Source organism: Embiotoca jacksoni, unplaced genomic scaffold, assembly GCF_022577435.1.
Source record: "Embiotoca jacksoni isolate LCO1_2020_lvr unplaced genomic scaffold, fEmbJac1.0.p SCAF_3, whole genome shotgun sequence".
In the NCBI taxonomy this organism is placed as follows: Eukaryota; Metazoa; Chordata; class Actinopteri; family Embiotocidae; genus Embiotoca; species Embiotoca jacksoni.
In genome coordinates this window covers 24,765,646-24,780,278 of record NW_027185381.1, presented here as the reverse complement: position 1 = coordinate 24,780,278, position 14,633 = coordinate 24,765,646, and the positions used below count along the sequence as shown (strand labels likewise).

General features: G+C 44.4%; 1 protein-coding gene across 3 annotated transcripts in view; it reads right to left on the bottom strand.

Moving 5' to 3' along the window:
- ppfibp2b (PPFIA binding protein 2b) overlaps positions 1–14,633 on the bottom strand; it is a 75,586-nt gene that overhangs the window by 5,146 nt on the left and 55,807 nt on the right. For all 3 annotated transcript variants that reach the window (XM_069162250.1, XM_069162251.1, XM_069162252.1), the window contains 20 exons: positions 12,883–12,994; positions 10,953–11,014; positions 10,801–10,876; positions 10,619–10,701; positions 10,428–10,495; positions 9,857–9,922; positions 9,196–9,256; positions 8,824–8,871; positions 7,222–7,384; positions 6,632–6,664; positions 5,343–5,375; positions 4,143–4,278; positions 3,906–4,025; positions 3,243–3,393; positions 2,803–2,914; positions 2,628–2,716; positions 2,414–2,536; positions 1,574–1,699; positions 1,283–1,471; positions 8–208 (listed from right to left, as the gene is read on the bottom strand). In XM_069162250.1, the coding sequence (XP_069018351.1) occupies positions 8–208; positions 1,283–1,471; positions 1,574–1,699; positions 2,414–2,536; positions 2,628–2,716; positions 2,803–2,914; positions 3,243–3,393; positions 3,906–4,025; positions 4,143–4,278; positions 5,343–5,375; positions 6,632–6,664; positions 7,222–7,384; positions 8,824–8,871; positions 9,196–9,256; positions 9,857–9,922; positions 10,428–10,495; positions 10,619–10,701; positions 10,801–10,876; positions 10,953–11,014; positions 12,883–12,994 (2,052 nt within the window). The remainder of the gene's footprint in view (positions 1–7; positions 209–1,282; positions 1,472–1,573; positions 1,700–2,413; positions 2,537–2,627; positions 2,717–2,802; positions 2,915–3,242; positions 3,394–3,905; positions 4,026–4,142; positions 4,279–5,342; positions 5,376–6,631; positions 6,665–7,221; positions 7,385–8,823; positions 8,872–9,195; positions 9,257–9,856; positions 9,923–10,427; positions 10,496–10,618; positions 10,702–10,800; positions 10,877–10,952; positions 11,015–12,882; positions 12,995–14,633) is intronic.

The window sequence follows — 14,633 nt, the reverse complement described above, 5'->3', positions numbered from 1 at the left end:
GCCCCACCTGGTCCCTGGAGCGGTCGGGCTCTCGGTCCAGGATGGGGCTCAGGCCCCTGAAGCCGGCGTAGGGACGCATCTGCACGCCGTTCGCCGCCGGCTGTCCCGACTGGGGCGAGGACGACTCGATGGGACACACGTAGTCCGTGGATTCGTCGGCGCGTCTCCTCCGGAGATGAGTCAAGTTGGAGAAGCCCAACTTCTTCGGCTGCAGCGAACATAAGAGAACAAAAGAGCACGGATGTCAAACAGGACGACAAGTTTGATTGACAGGCCCGTGGTGCAGTCAGGTTACAGCTATCGCTGGGCGGGACGTAGTGTCGGAGGGTTTCCAATCAGATCGAGTCAAACAAACAAACTCCAGGCAATATGAGGTCGTTATGAACATTATGACAATAAAGAAAAAGTACATTTTTTTGATTTGTAGGTGTAATTCAGCTGATACACACCTCACAGTCCGGGTGTTATTTCCTGGTTAAAGGTCTTTTTGTTGTCCATTTTTCCTCCCAAACATCACATCTGTATATTTAACAACTTTCTAATATCCACACTTCTCTCTGCCTTTTTGGTTCATGAGAGGAATAAGTGAAACCCGGCAGCGGCAGACTGCAGCTTTTCTATAAATGTGTCCTCTAAGCTTGCTTTTGCTGACAAAAGCCACTGTGATATTATCACAAACCACTATAGGATACCACTCGGTAGCTGGCTGGGCCTGAGGCAGGAAATACACACACACACACACACACACAAATCTATTATTGTGGTTGTTTTTTTGTTTTTTTTTTAGATCTAATTATCATACCAGCTTATGTTTGTCCACGAAAATATTTATTGCATCTTCAGGAATTTAAGATCCCGAGTGTCCGAGGTCATAAACGGGCCAACGAAGTGCGAATTGTGTTTTTAGGGTGGATTATTCTTCCATTTAAATTCCCCCCCCCCCCATTCATTGCAGAAGGGACTTAGAAGCCGAGTCTTAAATAATAAAAAAAAAAGCTGTGAGGAAGAGCGGAGCAGCGCCGCGTTTGACTCTTCCCGAGGCTTTTAAACCCACTGAAGGGGGCTTCGGGGATTTAAAAAAAACTGAGCTGACACACCGAGGTCTCACCAGGGATTAAGGTGCTTCCTCTCACACACACACACACACACACACACACACACACACACACACACACACACACACACACAGGTTAAACTGCGTGTGTGTTCTCATAATGCAGCGTGAGGTTGCCTCTGCCCTATATATATATATATGGCTTTTTTTCCTCCTGCTTTTTCTTACCTTGACTTTGGCTGCGATGCTGAGCGGGGTGTACCCGGGCGCCTCCATGTACTCCCTCTTCTCCTGCTGCGCCTGCGTTCCCACCAGGTTGTTGAAGTTGGTGGCCAGGTGGCGCCGCAGCAGCGTTTTCTGAGCGGGGATGTTCAGCAGCATGGCCAGCGAGTCCGAGTTGAACCGAGGCTCCAGCATCTGGCAAGAGGGGAGGAATGACGTCGGAGGTTATTTTTCACTACCTTTTTTGTTTTTTTCTTTCTCGCCATTAAGCGTAGCACCGATTTACGTTCGACTTACGATCAGCCCTCCGTGGACGCCGCTGCCCCGCAGGTTCGGCGCGTACTCCGCCAGGTCCACCGACCGCAGCCACTCCATGACCCGGTGGTTGGACCACTGGACCACCTCGTTGGGAGTGAACTGGTTCTGAAACGCACAGTAAACACCGATGATTACAGAATTGTATAAACGGAAAGGAAAAAGTCTGGATAGATAATATAAAGGCTCAAAAATAGGACTTAAGAACTGACAAGATTTACACCTTCGATAACAACATAGTAACAAACATAAGTTTGAACATCAACGCGTGTTTTAATGGCATTTTGACGTTTTTTTTTTAATGTACTTTATATTGGGTATTTTCAAAGTTTGTCAAGTCTGCTTTACAAAATTTTAGACAAAAAAATTCCACAAGCAAGTTCAAAAAGTCTAAAACCAAATTTCTATTTTCTTTCTTTTTTTTTTTTTATAGAGATAAATGGAATGGTAAAAAAACACTTGCATTTAAAAGTTGGTCAGAATTTTCTTTTTAACTTTATATGATTTGGAGATGAAGGGAGGTTTATTTGTATAGCACCTTAAAAAAAAAAAAGCAATTCAAAATGTAGCAAATGGGACGTAAAATGACATTAAAACAAGATAGAAAAGAAACAAAATGCACAAAGGAATAAGATTTATAGATAAATAACAAAAAAAATAAGTTCAAATTTGAAGAAGGTAGAGTAGCACAATGAAATTGTAGCACAGTTACAATGAAAATAAATATACGAATATATATTCTAAAGTTTAAATTAGAATTACAAGTTCGGAAACTCGTGGCTCCGATGCCGTCTTTGTATTTTAATGATAATTTAACCGCACCTCGTTGCTGGGCCGTCGTTTGAGGCCGTTCGGGTTGAATTTGTTGACGTGGAGGACGTGAATGGCGCACTTGACGCTGAGGTGGTGCAGCTGGCTGGTCACTTTGAGGAACAACAGGTCGTTCTGAGAAGAAGAAGAAAGAGACGAGTGAACAAGGTTTTGGTGCATCGTTCGTAATCCCGTTGAACCGAATACCAGCGTTTTTAAAACTCACCACAGTGAGGTACTGCAGCATGTGTCCGTCCACTCGTCCTTCGTTGAACTGGTCTTTGTACTGAGGGAGGCCGATGTCGTCGAGCCAACCTGGAAGAGAGAAAAAACAGTCCGGTTTTCACACGGCAAGACACTTCGTGGTGAAGTTGTGCCGACGGGCGATCCCAAGCACGTACGCGTCACCCAGACGTAGTCGAGCTCCGCCGATTTCTCCGGCTGTTTGCCGCCGAACGTCTTGACGGACAACTGGAGTTTCTTCCTGTGGAGCGGATTCTTCATCGCCAGCTCCTGCGTAAAAGACAAAACAAAACAAAACGTGGTTGTAAGTTCACCTGAGGAAAACGAAGACGTGATGTTAGGTTGAATTATTTAATTAAAATGGTCCCGGTGAGAGAGACGGGGGGGAAAAAAAAAAAAAAAAGGTTGGAGGGTTCAGCGAGGTGCGCGATGTGACAGCGTTGAAGGCGAAACTAAAGAGCGGGTGGAAAAGCAGAGACAAGCGTTACTAAACGGCAAACAGACGGACGGACGGCGGCAACGGTCGGACAGGTAGAACCGAAACGTAGGCGGTGGGGCTGGATGGAAGTTTACTTCGTCAGGTGAACTGTGCGCGTACCTTCTCCAGGTCTTGCGGCGTGGCCGACAGCAGAGTCTGACCGCTGGTGACCCAGTGGCGGGCGAGGATGCCGTACTGACCGAGTCCGATGTCCTCCAGCCAGTCGCACACCTGCTCCGCGGTCCACTTGGAAAACGGCGTCTTCGGATCTCTGACGTGGAGGTGAGAAAAGAAACATTACGTAAGCGAAGCAGGTTTTTACACGACGGACCCAAACACTCGATCCGATTGGATATCTGACATTACGACCTCCCGCCCACCGATAGCTCTAACCTGACTGCACCACAGACCTGTCAATCAATTAAAGATTATTTTCTAATTAATGACGGGATTATTTTTCAGATAGACCGCCAGAAAACGAATAAGAAGGAGGGACATTAGCTGACAACACTGAAATAACTTGTGGAAAAGAATTTATTGACTTTTAATTTTATGGGACTGGTTGAATGGGAGTCTATGGAGGCTTTTTGGAGCCACCCTCTAGTGGTCCTCTGCGGTATCGCATCTTAAGGCGCTTCCACATCGGCCTCATTTTCCAGACCCGGGAGCTACGTCCACTATTATATACAGTTTATGCTTCATCGATCCACATATGGCCCCTTTAGATACTTTTATTCTCTATTACACATATGCACTCGTTGGTGTATAGATGTGTTGGTGTACCGTGTTTTCCCTGAACGGGCCAGTCGCGGACCAGCTGTAGCTCTGAAGCCTCCCCTCTTGAAGTCTCCGAGGTCCGGGTCGTGGATCTGGACAGGACTACCTGACTGACTGCGGCGGATCCTGAAGACAACAGACATAATCAACGAGTATGTCCCAGAAAAATGTAAAATACTGATTGGATGAAGATTCAATGTGAAGAATGTTTCATACAGGACGGATATCGTCTTCAAAACTTACCTCCCCCAGAGTTTCTTGATGCCTCTGTGAGTCTTCCTGTTCTCCGGTGAGACGGGGGACTGTTGTCCTGAGTCCACTCCGGAGGACAGCGGCGACTGGTCGGACAGGACGGACTCGTCCAGCTTCTCCGAACGCCCTGACAGGAAAAAAAATAACACACGGAGAGAATCACCGACGCTGCAGTGAACCGAGGACAAAATCTGGGATCCAGAATAAATCTGGTGCTGTTTGACTTTGGAACAATGAACATCAGCTGCTCCGAGATAAAGCACACGAATGGAAGATTATCCCGTTTGGAGAAGTGATTGTCTCACATTTATACCCTTGTTTTAAATGTGAATGACATGCAGCTGTTTAATAGTAAACCGCTTCCTGGAAAACACTCCACCAGAGCAGTAATAAGAAATGTCCCGTACAGTCACAATAACACCGTATTTCTCAAACTCCTATTCAAACCTAGAGCGCGTTACGTTTAAAAAAAAACCCTGCTTTCATGACTAACTATACAGCTGCTACCGTGAAAAGATTACTGATCAGGCCTTACTCGGCGCAGCCTTTTAGGCACAAAGGCACCGAGGAGTCCTTTGTTTGAAAATGACAATTATCATTTGTTGTCAACAGAACACAAACGGAGACCAAAAATCAATAAAAATAAAATTTAAAAATTTAAAAAAAGCTTCAGAACTATGACAAAATAGTTGCAAAAAAACAACAACAACTGCAAGGACATGCAAAATATCCAGCAAGAGATGCAAAATGATTTCAAAATAGACACAAGAACTGCAAAGAAATGCGAAACAACCACAGAGAAAAGTTTTAAAAAGTGACAATGAGACACAAAGGAACTACCGAGGGGGAAAAAACGACCACGCGGAGATGCAAAAATAACCACAAAGGAAAAAAGACGGTAAACAACAATAATATACCTACTATCGATCAATATGGCATCTGTGTTGTTAAATACGTTACATAAAGTACGCCCACTTTGATAGGAAATTGGTCCACTGACAAAATCCCCCCCCAAAACACACTGATTCTCGTTCTTTCAAGGCAAAAAAAAAAATATGAGTCACTTAAATATTAAAAGATGCAAAAAAAAATACTAAACAGAACAGCTATTTCTACACTGAACCATTTTCACTCCTCTCAACGGGGGTTGGAAGATTATTTACACACCAGCGGTTGAATGAAAATACCCACCAACATCATAGATGTCGTGTTTTCCAGGAGATCCTGAGGCGGAGGAAGGTTAGTCGAAGTGAGAAGAAAGCAGGCAGAAAACAAAGCAAGCATTAGTCACACCCTCTTTTATCTTTATGTTGAGATTGTTAAGAAAAACGCTACTCTGGCGGGGAGGGGAGGGAGGGGGGGGCAGGTGCCGAACGGGGGCCAGAAACTCAGCTAAGATTAAAAGTCGTCTTGTTTGCGTGAAACTTGTAATTGCAGCGCAAAGGATTGTGGGTCAGACCAGGTCGAGTTTGCATGCTCGGCCTGCATACTGCAAAATACGGCCGGATGTAGTAGGACATCCTGGTACTTTTGGCATCCTACGTTTAACATGTACCTATTGGGACATACTAAATCTACATAGTACGGTAGTATGGATACTGGAACGCAGGGAGAGTGGTAGAATAATTTTTTTTTTGCAAACTGAAGCAACATAATGTGAAACAAAAGGTCCAAAAAATGGTCCTTAAAATAAATAAATCTTTTTTTTTTTCTAAGAAAATTTTCGTAATCTGAAATGCAGCTTTGGGATAATGCAACTACGTTTTGAGTTCAAGCAGATTAAACAAAGTCTCGTTTGTGAGCATTAATAGCCGATTCTTTGAGATTCACTATTTTGTCATCATACTGTCAATTTCCATTAATTTAATAATCGGGATCGGACCTTCAGCGTATAGGCCGTAGATGAAAGGCCACCTGACGGGATGAACTAAAGAGGAACAAGGTCTTGCGTTTAAAATTTCTTGGCATCTCTTCAAAAGCCAGACCGGAAGAGAATCTCCTTCCTTGAGGAGTTTAATGTGCTAGAAAAACTCCCACAGTGGGAGCATTATTGCTATTTTCACCTCGAGTGTTTGAAACAGGTGACCTTTTTGTTGTCTTTTTTTTCTCCTGTTTACTTTGTGACGTCGTAGCTATTGCTGAAACCGCACACATCTCTGATTAACCCTCCCGCATTAAAGCTCCGGCTCCGTGGAGGCGGATACACGAAGTCGTGCGTTCGTTTCGGCGAACGCTGACGCGACAGAGAGCAGCCAGGCGTTATCTTTCCGACAGCTCTCTCGAGTCACGAGGGAGTCCTGATAATCCGGGCTTTAAAGCTTGCTTGATCCTCAGTGAAAACAGTTAGTCATCCTGACTCCGCTCACCTCGGAGCGCTTTTTTTTTTTTTTTTTTTTTCCAGTCAATTCTTCTGGAAGCGTTTTTTTTTTCTTTATCTTTTCAGCGTTGACATTTAGAGTTTCTGTGTGAGCGTACTGTACCTAAAGCCGGAGCGCTGGCACTCCTGCAGCGAACTACAGCCACAACACAGACGGGGGGTGGGGGGGGAGCAAAGCATAGACAGGAGGAGGAGAAAAAGGACACGGGAGAGGAAGCGGTGGGAGCAAAGTTAGTCGACAAAAGAGTTATTCAACATTTGCATTCATTGTTTGTTTTTTTATGTTAAATAATACCACTTTCCTATTTCAAGGAATAGTTCCAAGATTTACGGAAAATCCGAGTGTGCGGATCCGTTCCGAGACCGCTCCAATTACGCGTGAACGATGCGCAGCACCGTGACGTGCGCCGAGCAGGAGGAAGGTGCAACCCTCATGAGGAAGTGGGACAAATTTCGCCGCTTGATCAAAATCGGCACCCGAGTTACGCAACTTTTAGTGAGCAGTGGTCCCGCGCGACAGCAGCAGTCTCGGAACTTACTGATCCACGCAATGAGACGACCGCTGCCACCACGAATTACATAACCGTCTTTTACCGGAGTATAGAATTATTCCTTTCACCCATGCGGTATAAAGTCATGCCGATGTTTTGGGTTTTAACAGCGAGATCTCCTTCGCTGATGTAGAAAACTCACCCAGGCTGTAGTCCTGGTCGTGGCCGCGGACGGGAGAGAGATGGACGGGAGATAAATACTCCCCGTCTCTGTCTCTGTCTCCGTTCAGCTCGGCCTCCGGCTCGCTCTTTTTACTCCGTTTCCCCGGCAGAGTCTGGTACTTGCTCAGCTCCATGTGAGAATTCTGCAGAATATTAAAAAAAAACAAAAAAACAGTGCGTTAATTTTTTTTGGAGCTACGTCTAGGAAAAAAAAACGGCGAAATAAATGACTGTAATATCCAGTAAAGGTCTTCTTGTTGCGGAAAAGTACTCAAATTCAAATAAATGCTCTTGACTGTATCTCAAACACACTCAAACCCAGTGGGTTTTCGAGTTCTGTGTATCTTAACTCTTTCGTAAGACAACAGTCGGGGGGGGGGTCATTGAAGACATTCGCCCTCTTTGCTCCGTTGTGTAACAGGGCGTTCCTTCGGAGGGCGAAACGTCTGACGGCGTTCGGGAATCCGACCAGGCATCAAAGTCGCCGGAGAAAGGCCAGCAGAAAGAAACAGCTGGGAGGCAGCGATGATGCCGAGCACTACCGACAGCCACTTCAGGTGGGTCCTGGCCCTTCTCTCTCCGTGTGTGTGTGTGTGTGTGTGTGTGTGTGTGTGTGTGTGTGTGTGTGGACGCGGTGTGATTATGTGTTTTGCAGCATGATCGTTGGAGCATGAGAATATGCGGGCCGCGATGCACAACAGGCATCTTTTTTTTTTCTCTTATTCAAACTCCTTGCAGAACAAGAGGTCAAAGGGCAAACCGGAGCGTTACATCACCGTGCGCGATACGAGACTATAACATGCACACGTTTTTTTTTTTTACATCACTCTCCGGGACACCTCAGCATCTCTTTTGCTGCATTTTTCTTTTCTTTTTCTTTTTTTTTTTTTTTTTACACAATTACCGGCAACAATTTTACAAGTTGCTGATTTTTTTCCAGATAATTTCCCCTTGAAACTTTCCATATATGTTTTTTTTTTTTTTTTCAAAGAATCAGCTGGTAATTTATCTGTAAATTGCAAAGATATTTCTTAGAAAAGACAATTTTAGTAGTAACTATTAGGGAAGTGGAGAAAATGTTAGTCTCTTCTTATATTAGTGTGTTAAAGAAATGATGTGTTAGATAAATTAAAAAAAAAGTTCATTAAACTAATATAAATATACAATCAGTTTCCTTAAAAGACATAAAAAAAATTCTTAATTTCGATTCTTGGTGATTTCGATCTGCTGTCCGTTATAGATCCGCTCGGCAATCAGTAAATATTGATTTAATCGATGTTCACGCAGCGTACTGGTCGACTTCCTTACGTGCAGTTTTTGTTCAATCTTTCAAACTTATTTAATGATCAACAAATACAACACACTATAAACTAAAACACGATCACAGGTTCAGCAGCGATACTTCCATTTCCGAACTCGTCATTGATCGACGTTTATCAGCCTGCGAGATTTTAATGTCGGTAAATAATTTGACGCTTTGAAGTTTCGTTTCCTTGGACGAGATCTCCACACGAGATTTCTCATTTGATTTGTAACGTGATCATACGATGTTGTTCGGGGTGTGTATGCAGCAGATCAGTACCTCTGCCACTACATCTGACTCCGTTTCAACTGGCTGGATCTCTACAGCCTACAGCCAACACAGACAAAGGAAAGACCAAAGAACACACACACACACACACACACACACACACACACACACACACACACACACACACACACACACACACACACACACACACACACACACACACACACGCACGCACACAAAACCAGAATTAGCAGGTTAGCAATCACTCAATCACATTGAAAGAACGTTAGTTTAGTTAGGAAATAGTTAGTTTTGATGAGCTATTTAAGAAACGGGATTAGATTTAGTCGGTCGGATTAGATGAATATTAGTTGACGTGACACAATTATGAAAGCTAATCTGCGGCAGCGAACGCTAGCAGACCTTTTGTCGAGATCCGCTCTGCAGCTCTTCAAGGCTGCTGGACAGCAGCCTGCGCTGATGCCTGAAAAAACAACAACAACAACAAAAAAACAGTAAAGATCAGCCAATCGTGTCGTTGCAGTGCTAATTAATGACGTTAAAGCCCGGCCTCTTGTGTCCGCCACGCAATCACGGCAACAACAAGGAACCGACTGAATAAAATACGTAATCAAAATGTTTTCGTATTGCGGGGCGATTCGCTCGCGCGAGCTGTACAACTTTTTTGTCCGTTCGATCTCCGTTTCCAGGGCAACAGATGGGGTGTGACTAGCAACTGGGAAACAATCAGTCGCATCAGTTGACCCTTGTGCGATGTTTACCGCTCCAGGAAGTAGGCCGACCCTTGGCAACGACAATTGACAGTCTATAAAAGTGAACGTAGCTTCCTCGTGCCTTAAGGACACGTAGTGCCTTAAGCTGCAATACCACCGAGTGCCACTAGAGGTCGGCTCCAAAATCTTTTTATGTCTCATAAATTTCTAAGTCAACGATTTCTCCTCGAGTTATCTCGCTGTTGTTAGCTAAAGTCGCTCCTTCTACCGTGGACCAATCGGATCGCCGGGTCGGAAACCACCTGTTGTGTAACAGATCATTAAAGTGTTGCGTAAATATAAGTACTTACCACGATCCATTAAAGAAACTCGTGTCGCCGGCGAAGAGCAGCGATGTGTCCATCGAGTTCTGGAAACTGCAATGAACGGCACGCAAGTTAAATCTAAGTTGTGTGTGCAGTGCGTGTACAGTGTGTGTACAGTGTGTAGTGTGTACAGTGCATGTACAGTGTGTGCAGTGCGTGTACAGTGTGTGCAGTGCATGTACAGTGTGTACAGTGCGTGTACAGTGTGTACAGTGTGTGTACAGTGCGTGTACAGTGCGTGTACAGTGTGTGTACAGTGTGTACAGTGTGTGTACAGTGTGTAGTGTGTACAGTGCGTGTACAGTGTGTACAGTGCGTGTGCAGTGCGTGTACAGTGCGTGTGCAGTGCGTGTACAATGTGTACAGTGCGTGTACAGTGTGTGTACAGTGTGTGTACAGTGTGTGTACAGTGTGTACAGTGCGTGTGCAGTGCGTGTACAGTGTGTACAGTGCATGTACAGTGTGTACAGTGTGTGTACAGTGCGTGTACAGTGTGTACAGTGCGTGTACAGTGTGTACAGTATGTGTACAGTGTGTGCGTGCTGTGCATTCACACCTGCAGTCCAATTCTCTCTGATAAGACGACGAGGACAGCATAAGCGGAGAAGATCCTCTCGACGACATCTTCAGCAGAGACGGAAGACACATTTTTAAGAGTTTGATCGCGCCTTTGAATTTTCACAATAGAAAGAAAGAAAGAAAGAAAGAAAGAAAGAAAGAAAGAAGGGATGTAGTTCGTAATCTCACCTCTGATCTGAGGATGTCGGAGTGGGCTTTGTGCGTGATGGCTCGGAGCTTTAAGCTGCCGCTCAGCTCCTCTTCGCTACTCCCTGGCAGGTACAAACAGAAAGAAAAAAAAACACTTGTTCGGTTTTTTTTTTTCCCGTCTTTAAATATCGAAAATTGCCGTAAAAGGACGTAGTCCTTACCTTGCGTGAGCGCCATAACCTCCCTCATCTTTCTGTATTGGCCGAGCAGGATGGTCAACTCCTCTATGCGACGATCCTGTTGTCACCAAAGCACCAATATTCAGGCTTTCAAATTTCAAACTAGAAATAATTAAAAGAAAATGTAAACGTACCTTTTCGTCATTGGAAGCTAACAAAGACTCCATCCCCACCTTCAACCTCTGGTATTCCTGGTCTAACAGAGAAAAAAAATAAAAATATGAGAAAGTAAAAATACAAAAAATAAAAAGGGCCTCGCGGTGAACTCGTGCCAGTTAGTTTGAGGGCGTCTGATGGGCGCCTGAAGCGATGCTGGCGACAGACGTTGACAGCCATGCTAATACGAATAAACAAGCGAAACAAACGCACTCTGACAGCACACGACTACCCGGACACCATCACCTGGGACCGACACGGCAGCTTTACGTGATGCGCTACCCGTGTGTGGCGATGGTACCGAGAGAAAAGAAGAAAAAGAAAAAACCCACAAGAGACACAAACCCACAACCGAAGGACATTCGACATCCTTTCAAATACAGAAACGTCTCTTAAAGGGGAACTTTAAGGGGGTTTTCTGTTTGGTGGAACAGAGCGATGCTGTTGAGTTGCATTGTGGGAAATGTAGGAGCGAGTCGGAACCCGTAGTCCTCCAACCTCATAGAAAAGTGCGATAATAAATTGATACAGCGGCCCTTTAAATTGCCTGTTTTATTACGTTTTATTCGATGTGTTTTATTAAGGGAAAATAAAAACAAACAAACAAAAAAGATTCAAGCTAAAATCTTGACACGCTACATGGCGCTGATGCTCAAGAAAGTTTATGCACGTTGAAACCACGCCCACTGAGAGTTCTCTAATCTGATTGGCTAGAACGTGTCAACCAACGGTAGACGTGCTTTTTTTCAACTTCAGAAAATACGGTGCCGGTAAGAACAATATAGTGGGCGTTTCAGCTAAAGAGCTTGAAGCCAGGGTTTGTAAAAATTTTTTAAATTAAACAGGTTTTTTTTTTTTTTTTGTCTTAAAGAGGGAAAAAAAACTCTTTCCAATAAGCAGGACATCGATTTTTGTTTCAAATATGACTGATGTTGTGCAAATCTGTGACGCCAAAACAACTAATCAGAGCAGGAGAGTGAGGAATCTTTTTTTTTTTTTTTAAATGAAAGAGGGAAGAGAATATGCATGTCTGTGTCAGAAAGAGCTCTTAGTCAAGTTATCTCTGCTAGAAATACAGTTATAATAATATTATGTAGCAGGATATCCTTCTCTATTCTTGAGAATGAGATCATGAGAAATTCCCTTCCTCTTCTTGACTCGTCAGCATTTTAAAACTCACGGTCCAGCGTGAGCCGTACATGTAGTTTAAAAACAGTACAGCGACATCACATCAGATCAGATTACATCGGTAATATGAGTAAATAATGTCGATATTCGTTAACGTGACGACATTTTCTCAGCATACAGGCAGACGCCGCGTTTTCCGACATTCTCCGAGATGCTCTTTTTTCATTTGAAAGGATGGAGATGCTCACTGCGTTTTTGATTGAAATGTTTTTTTCCGTAACACGCGCACACACACACACACACACACACACACACACACACACACACACAGAAGCTCGGCCGTTGGTCCGATCTCAAACCGAACATGCCAGCAAGACGCCTGATCAGGAGATGACTTCAATTAAAACACAAAAAGTGGTCACCGTTTTTTTTTTTTTAGATTTGCTGAGATTTCAAATCTGAATTGCAAAAAAAAAAATTAAAAAAAGTCAAACTGTCAGGTGTCTGTACGGCCGGGTTGGAAATCAGACCCCAGTAAACACACCATGCCTTACATTTGTTAATCAGCTGCTTGATATACACCTCCTCTACAGCAGAGGGCGGCAGAGAAGCAGAGAAGGGGACATGTTGATTAGATGTTACAGCAATCAGAGCTGACAGACATGCATATCTCTCTCTCTCTCTCTCTCTCTCTCTCTCTCTCTGTCACACACACACACACACACACACACACACACACACACACACACACACACACACACACGAGTGGCTGTTGCGTACCTCTCTCCGCGTTGTCGTTGGCGCTGCCGCCTCTGGCCAGCAGCTGCGTCTGCAGGCACTCGATCTCCACGTCTTTGGAGGCCAGGAGCTGCTGCAGCTCGGAGATTTCGGCCTGCGGAGGGAGTCGGAGGAGACGGTTCGTGAGCTTCCAGGTCGTCGGCTATCGAGGGGGTGTAGGTTCGAGGAGACTTGGGGGGAGGGGGGGCGAGGGGGGGTATTGTCAGATTACTTGTATACCGAGTACATTAGATTGTAATTGCTGTCCAATAACAACTCGTCCTGTTGAGCCACGTTTCATTTTGACATTCATCATTCGAATCGATTTCCCATACTTCCACAACGTTTTTCTTTTCTTTTTTTAAAACCAAAATCCACCACAGCTCCCTCCACTACTTTTCATACCAGCATTTTATTTTGAAGGAGGAATCCCTCCGTAATCACAGGAATCACCGTCCCTGACATGCACCGAGCCCTCTGGCATTCAGTTGGAAGTTTCTCACGGGACTGACATGACGTGTCTTGTGACTAACAGCTCGGTCACACTTCAACGGTTGTCTAAAGACTTTTTTTTCCTTTTCTTTTTTTTTCTTACAATTTCAGGAATACCTGCATGTTTCTAGCCTTGTATCTCCGTTGCATGCATTTCCACTCTGTTTCAACACTCTTATTTACCGCTAACTGTCCGATAAATGTAAAAACACACCAAAAAAAAGTCCACCTCTATTCGGTGACCTAGACGTTAAAGTGCCGGACTGGAATTGTAACATTTCAGTTTGCGGCTTGTGTTGCATGTCAGTCCTGTTATCTCTGTAACCCGCAGCGGACAGATAAAGGCCCCCAAAAAAACAATATTTAAACAAGAACATACGATATTAATGCCTGTAATATGTACATATGGTAAACACAAACCTCTTTTCTTGCATTTTTTTTTTTCCTGATGAAAACAGGAGGACTTTGGCATTTTTCTGACAACCTAATCTCAGTTAAGATAAGAGTAACAAATGAAAAGGAAATTACGGCGATAAATCTGCCGAGGCAGCAGTTGCTGACAACAGGTGCCAGACGGCAGCAGGTGTGAGCACGCACTGGCACGTTTATCGCGCCGTGCTATAAATGCAAACCTAACACCTCCCGCAGCTGCTTTGCAATAAACGATTTTAAGCTAAAAGAAGGCGACAATAGAGTAGAGAGGAAGTAACTCAGAGAGACGCCGGGGTTGAGACTAAAAGCGACCCATCAGCTCGTTGTGCTGAGGCTAATTAATACTATGGAGCTCATGAAATGATCGACAACGTGTGTTAAACTCCATTAAAGCCATCGTTAATCAACCCGGCCTCACTGTGTAACGTGAAATAGACACGCCGGTCCACTTCCGCAAAAGCGTGAAATAGACACGCGTTGGCCGCGTTTCCTGTTAAACGCACTGCATGCAGGATCCTCCGTGACGTTACTTTTACGAGCAGCGGGTAAGTTTCACGCTTCACGCGTGAAACTGTCACACCTAAGAGAGGACCAAAGTGTGTCTATTTCACGCTTTGCTGTGATACAGTACCGGGTTGCATCACCTTAAACTGTGTCTCTGTCTCTCCGCGTCCCCTTTTTAAACAAACCGTCACAATACCAACAACGACAACAACAACAACAACAACAAAAAGAGCTATAATCAAGAAAGGAAAAAAAAAGAAAAGCTGGCCAAGCACCAAAATACGGAAATCAGGAAGAAGACGAAGATAGAAAAGAGGAGGAGCGTG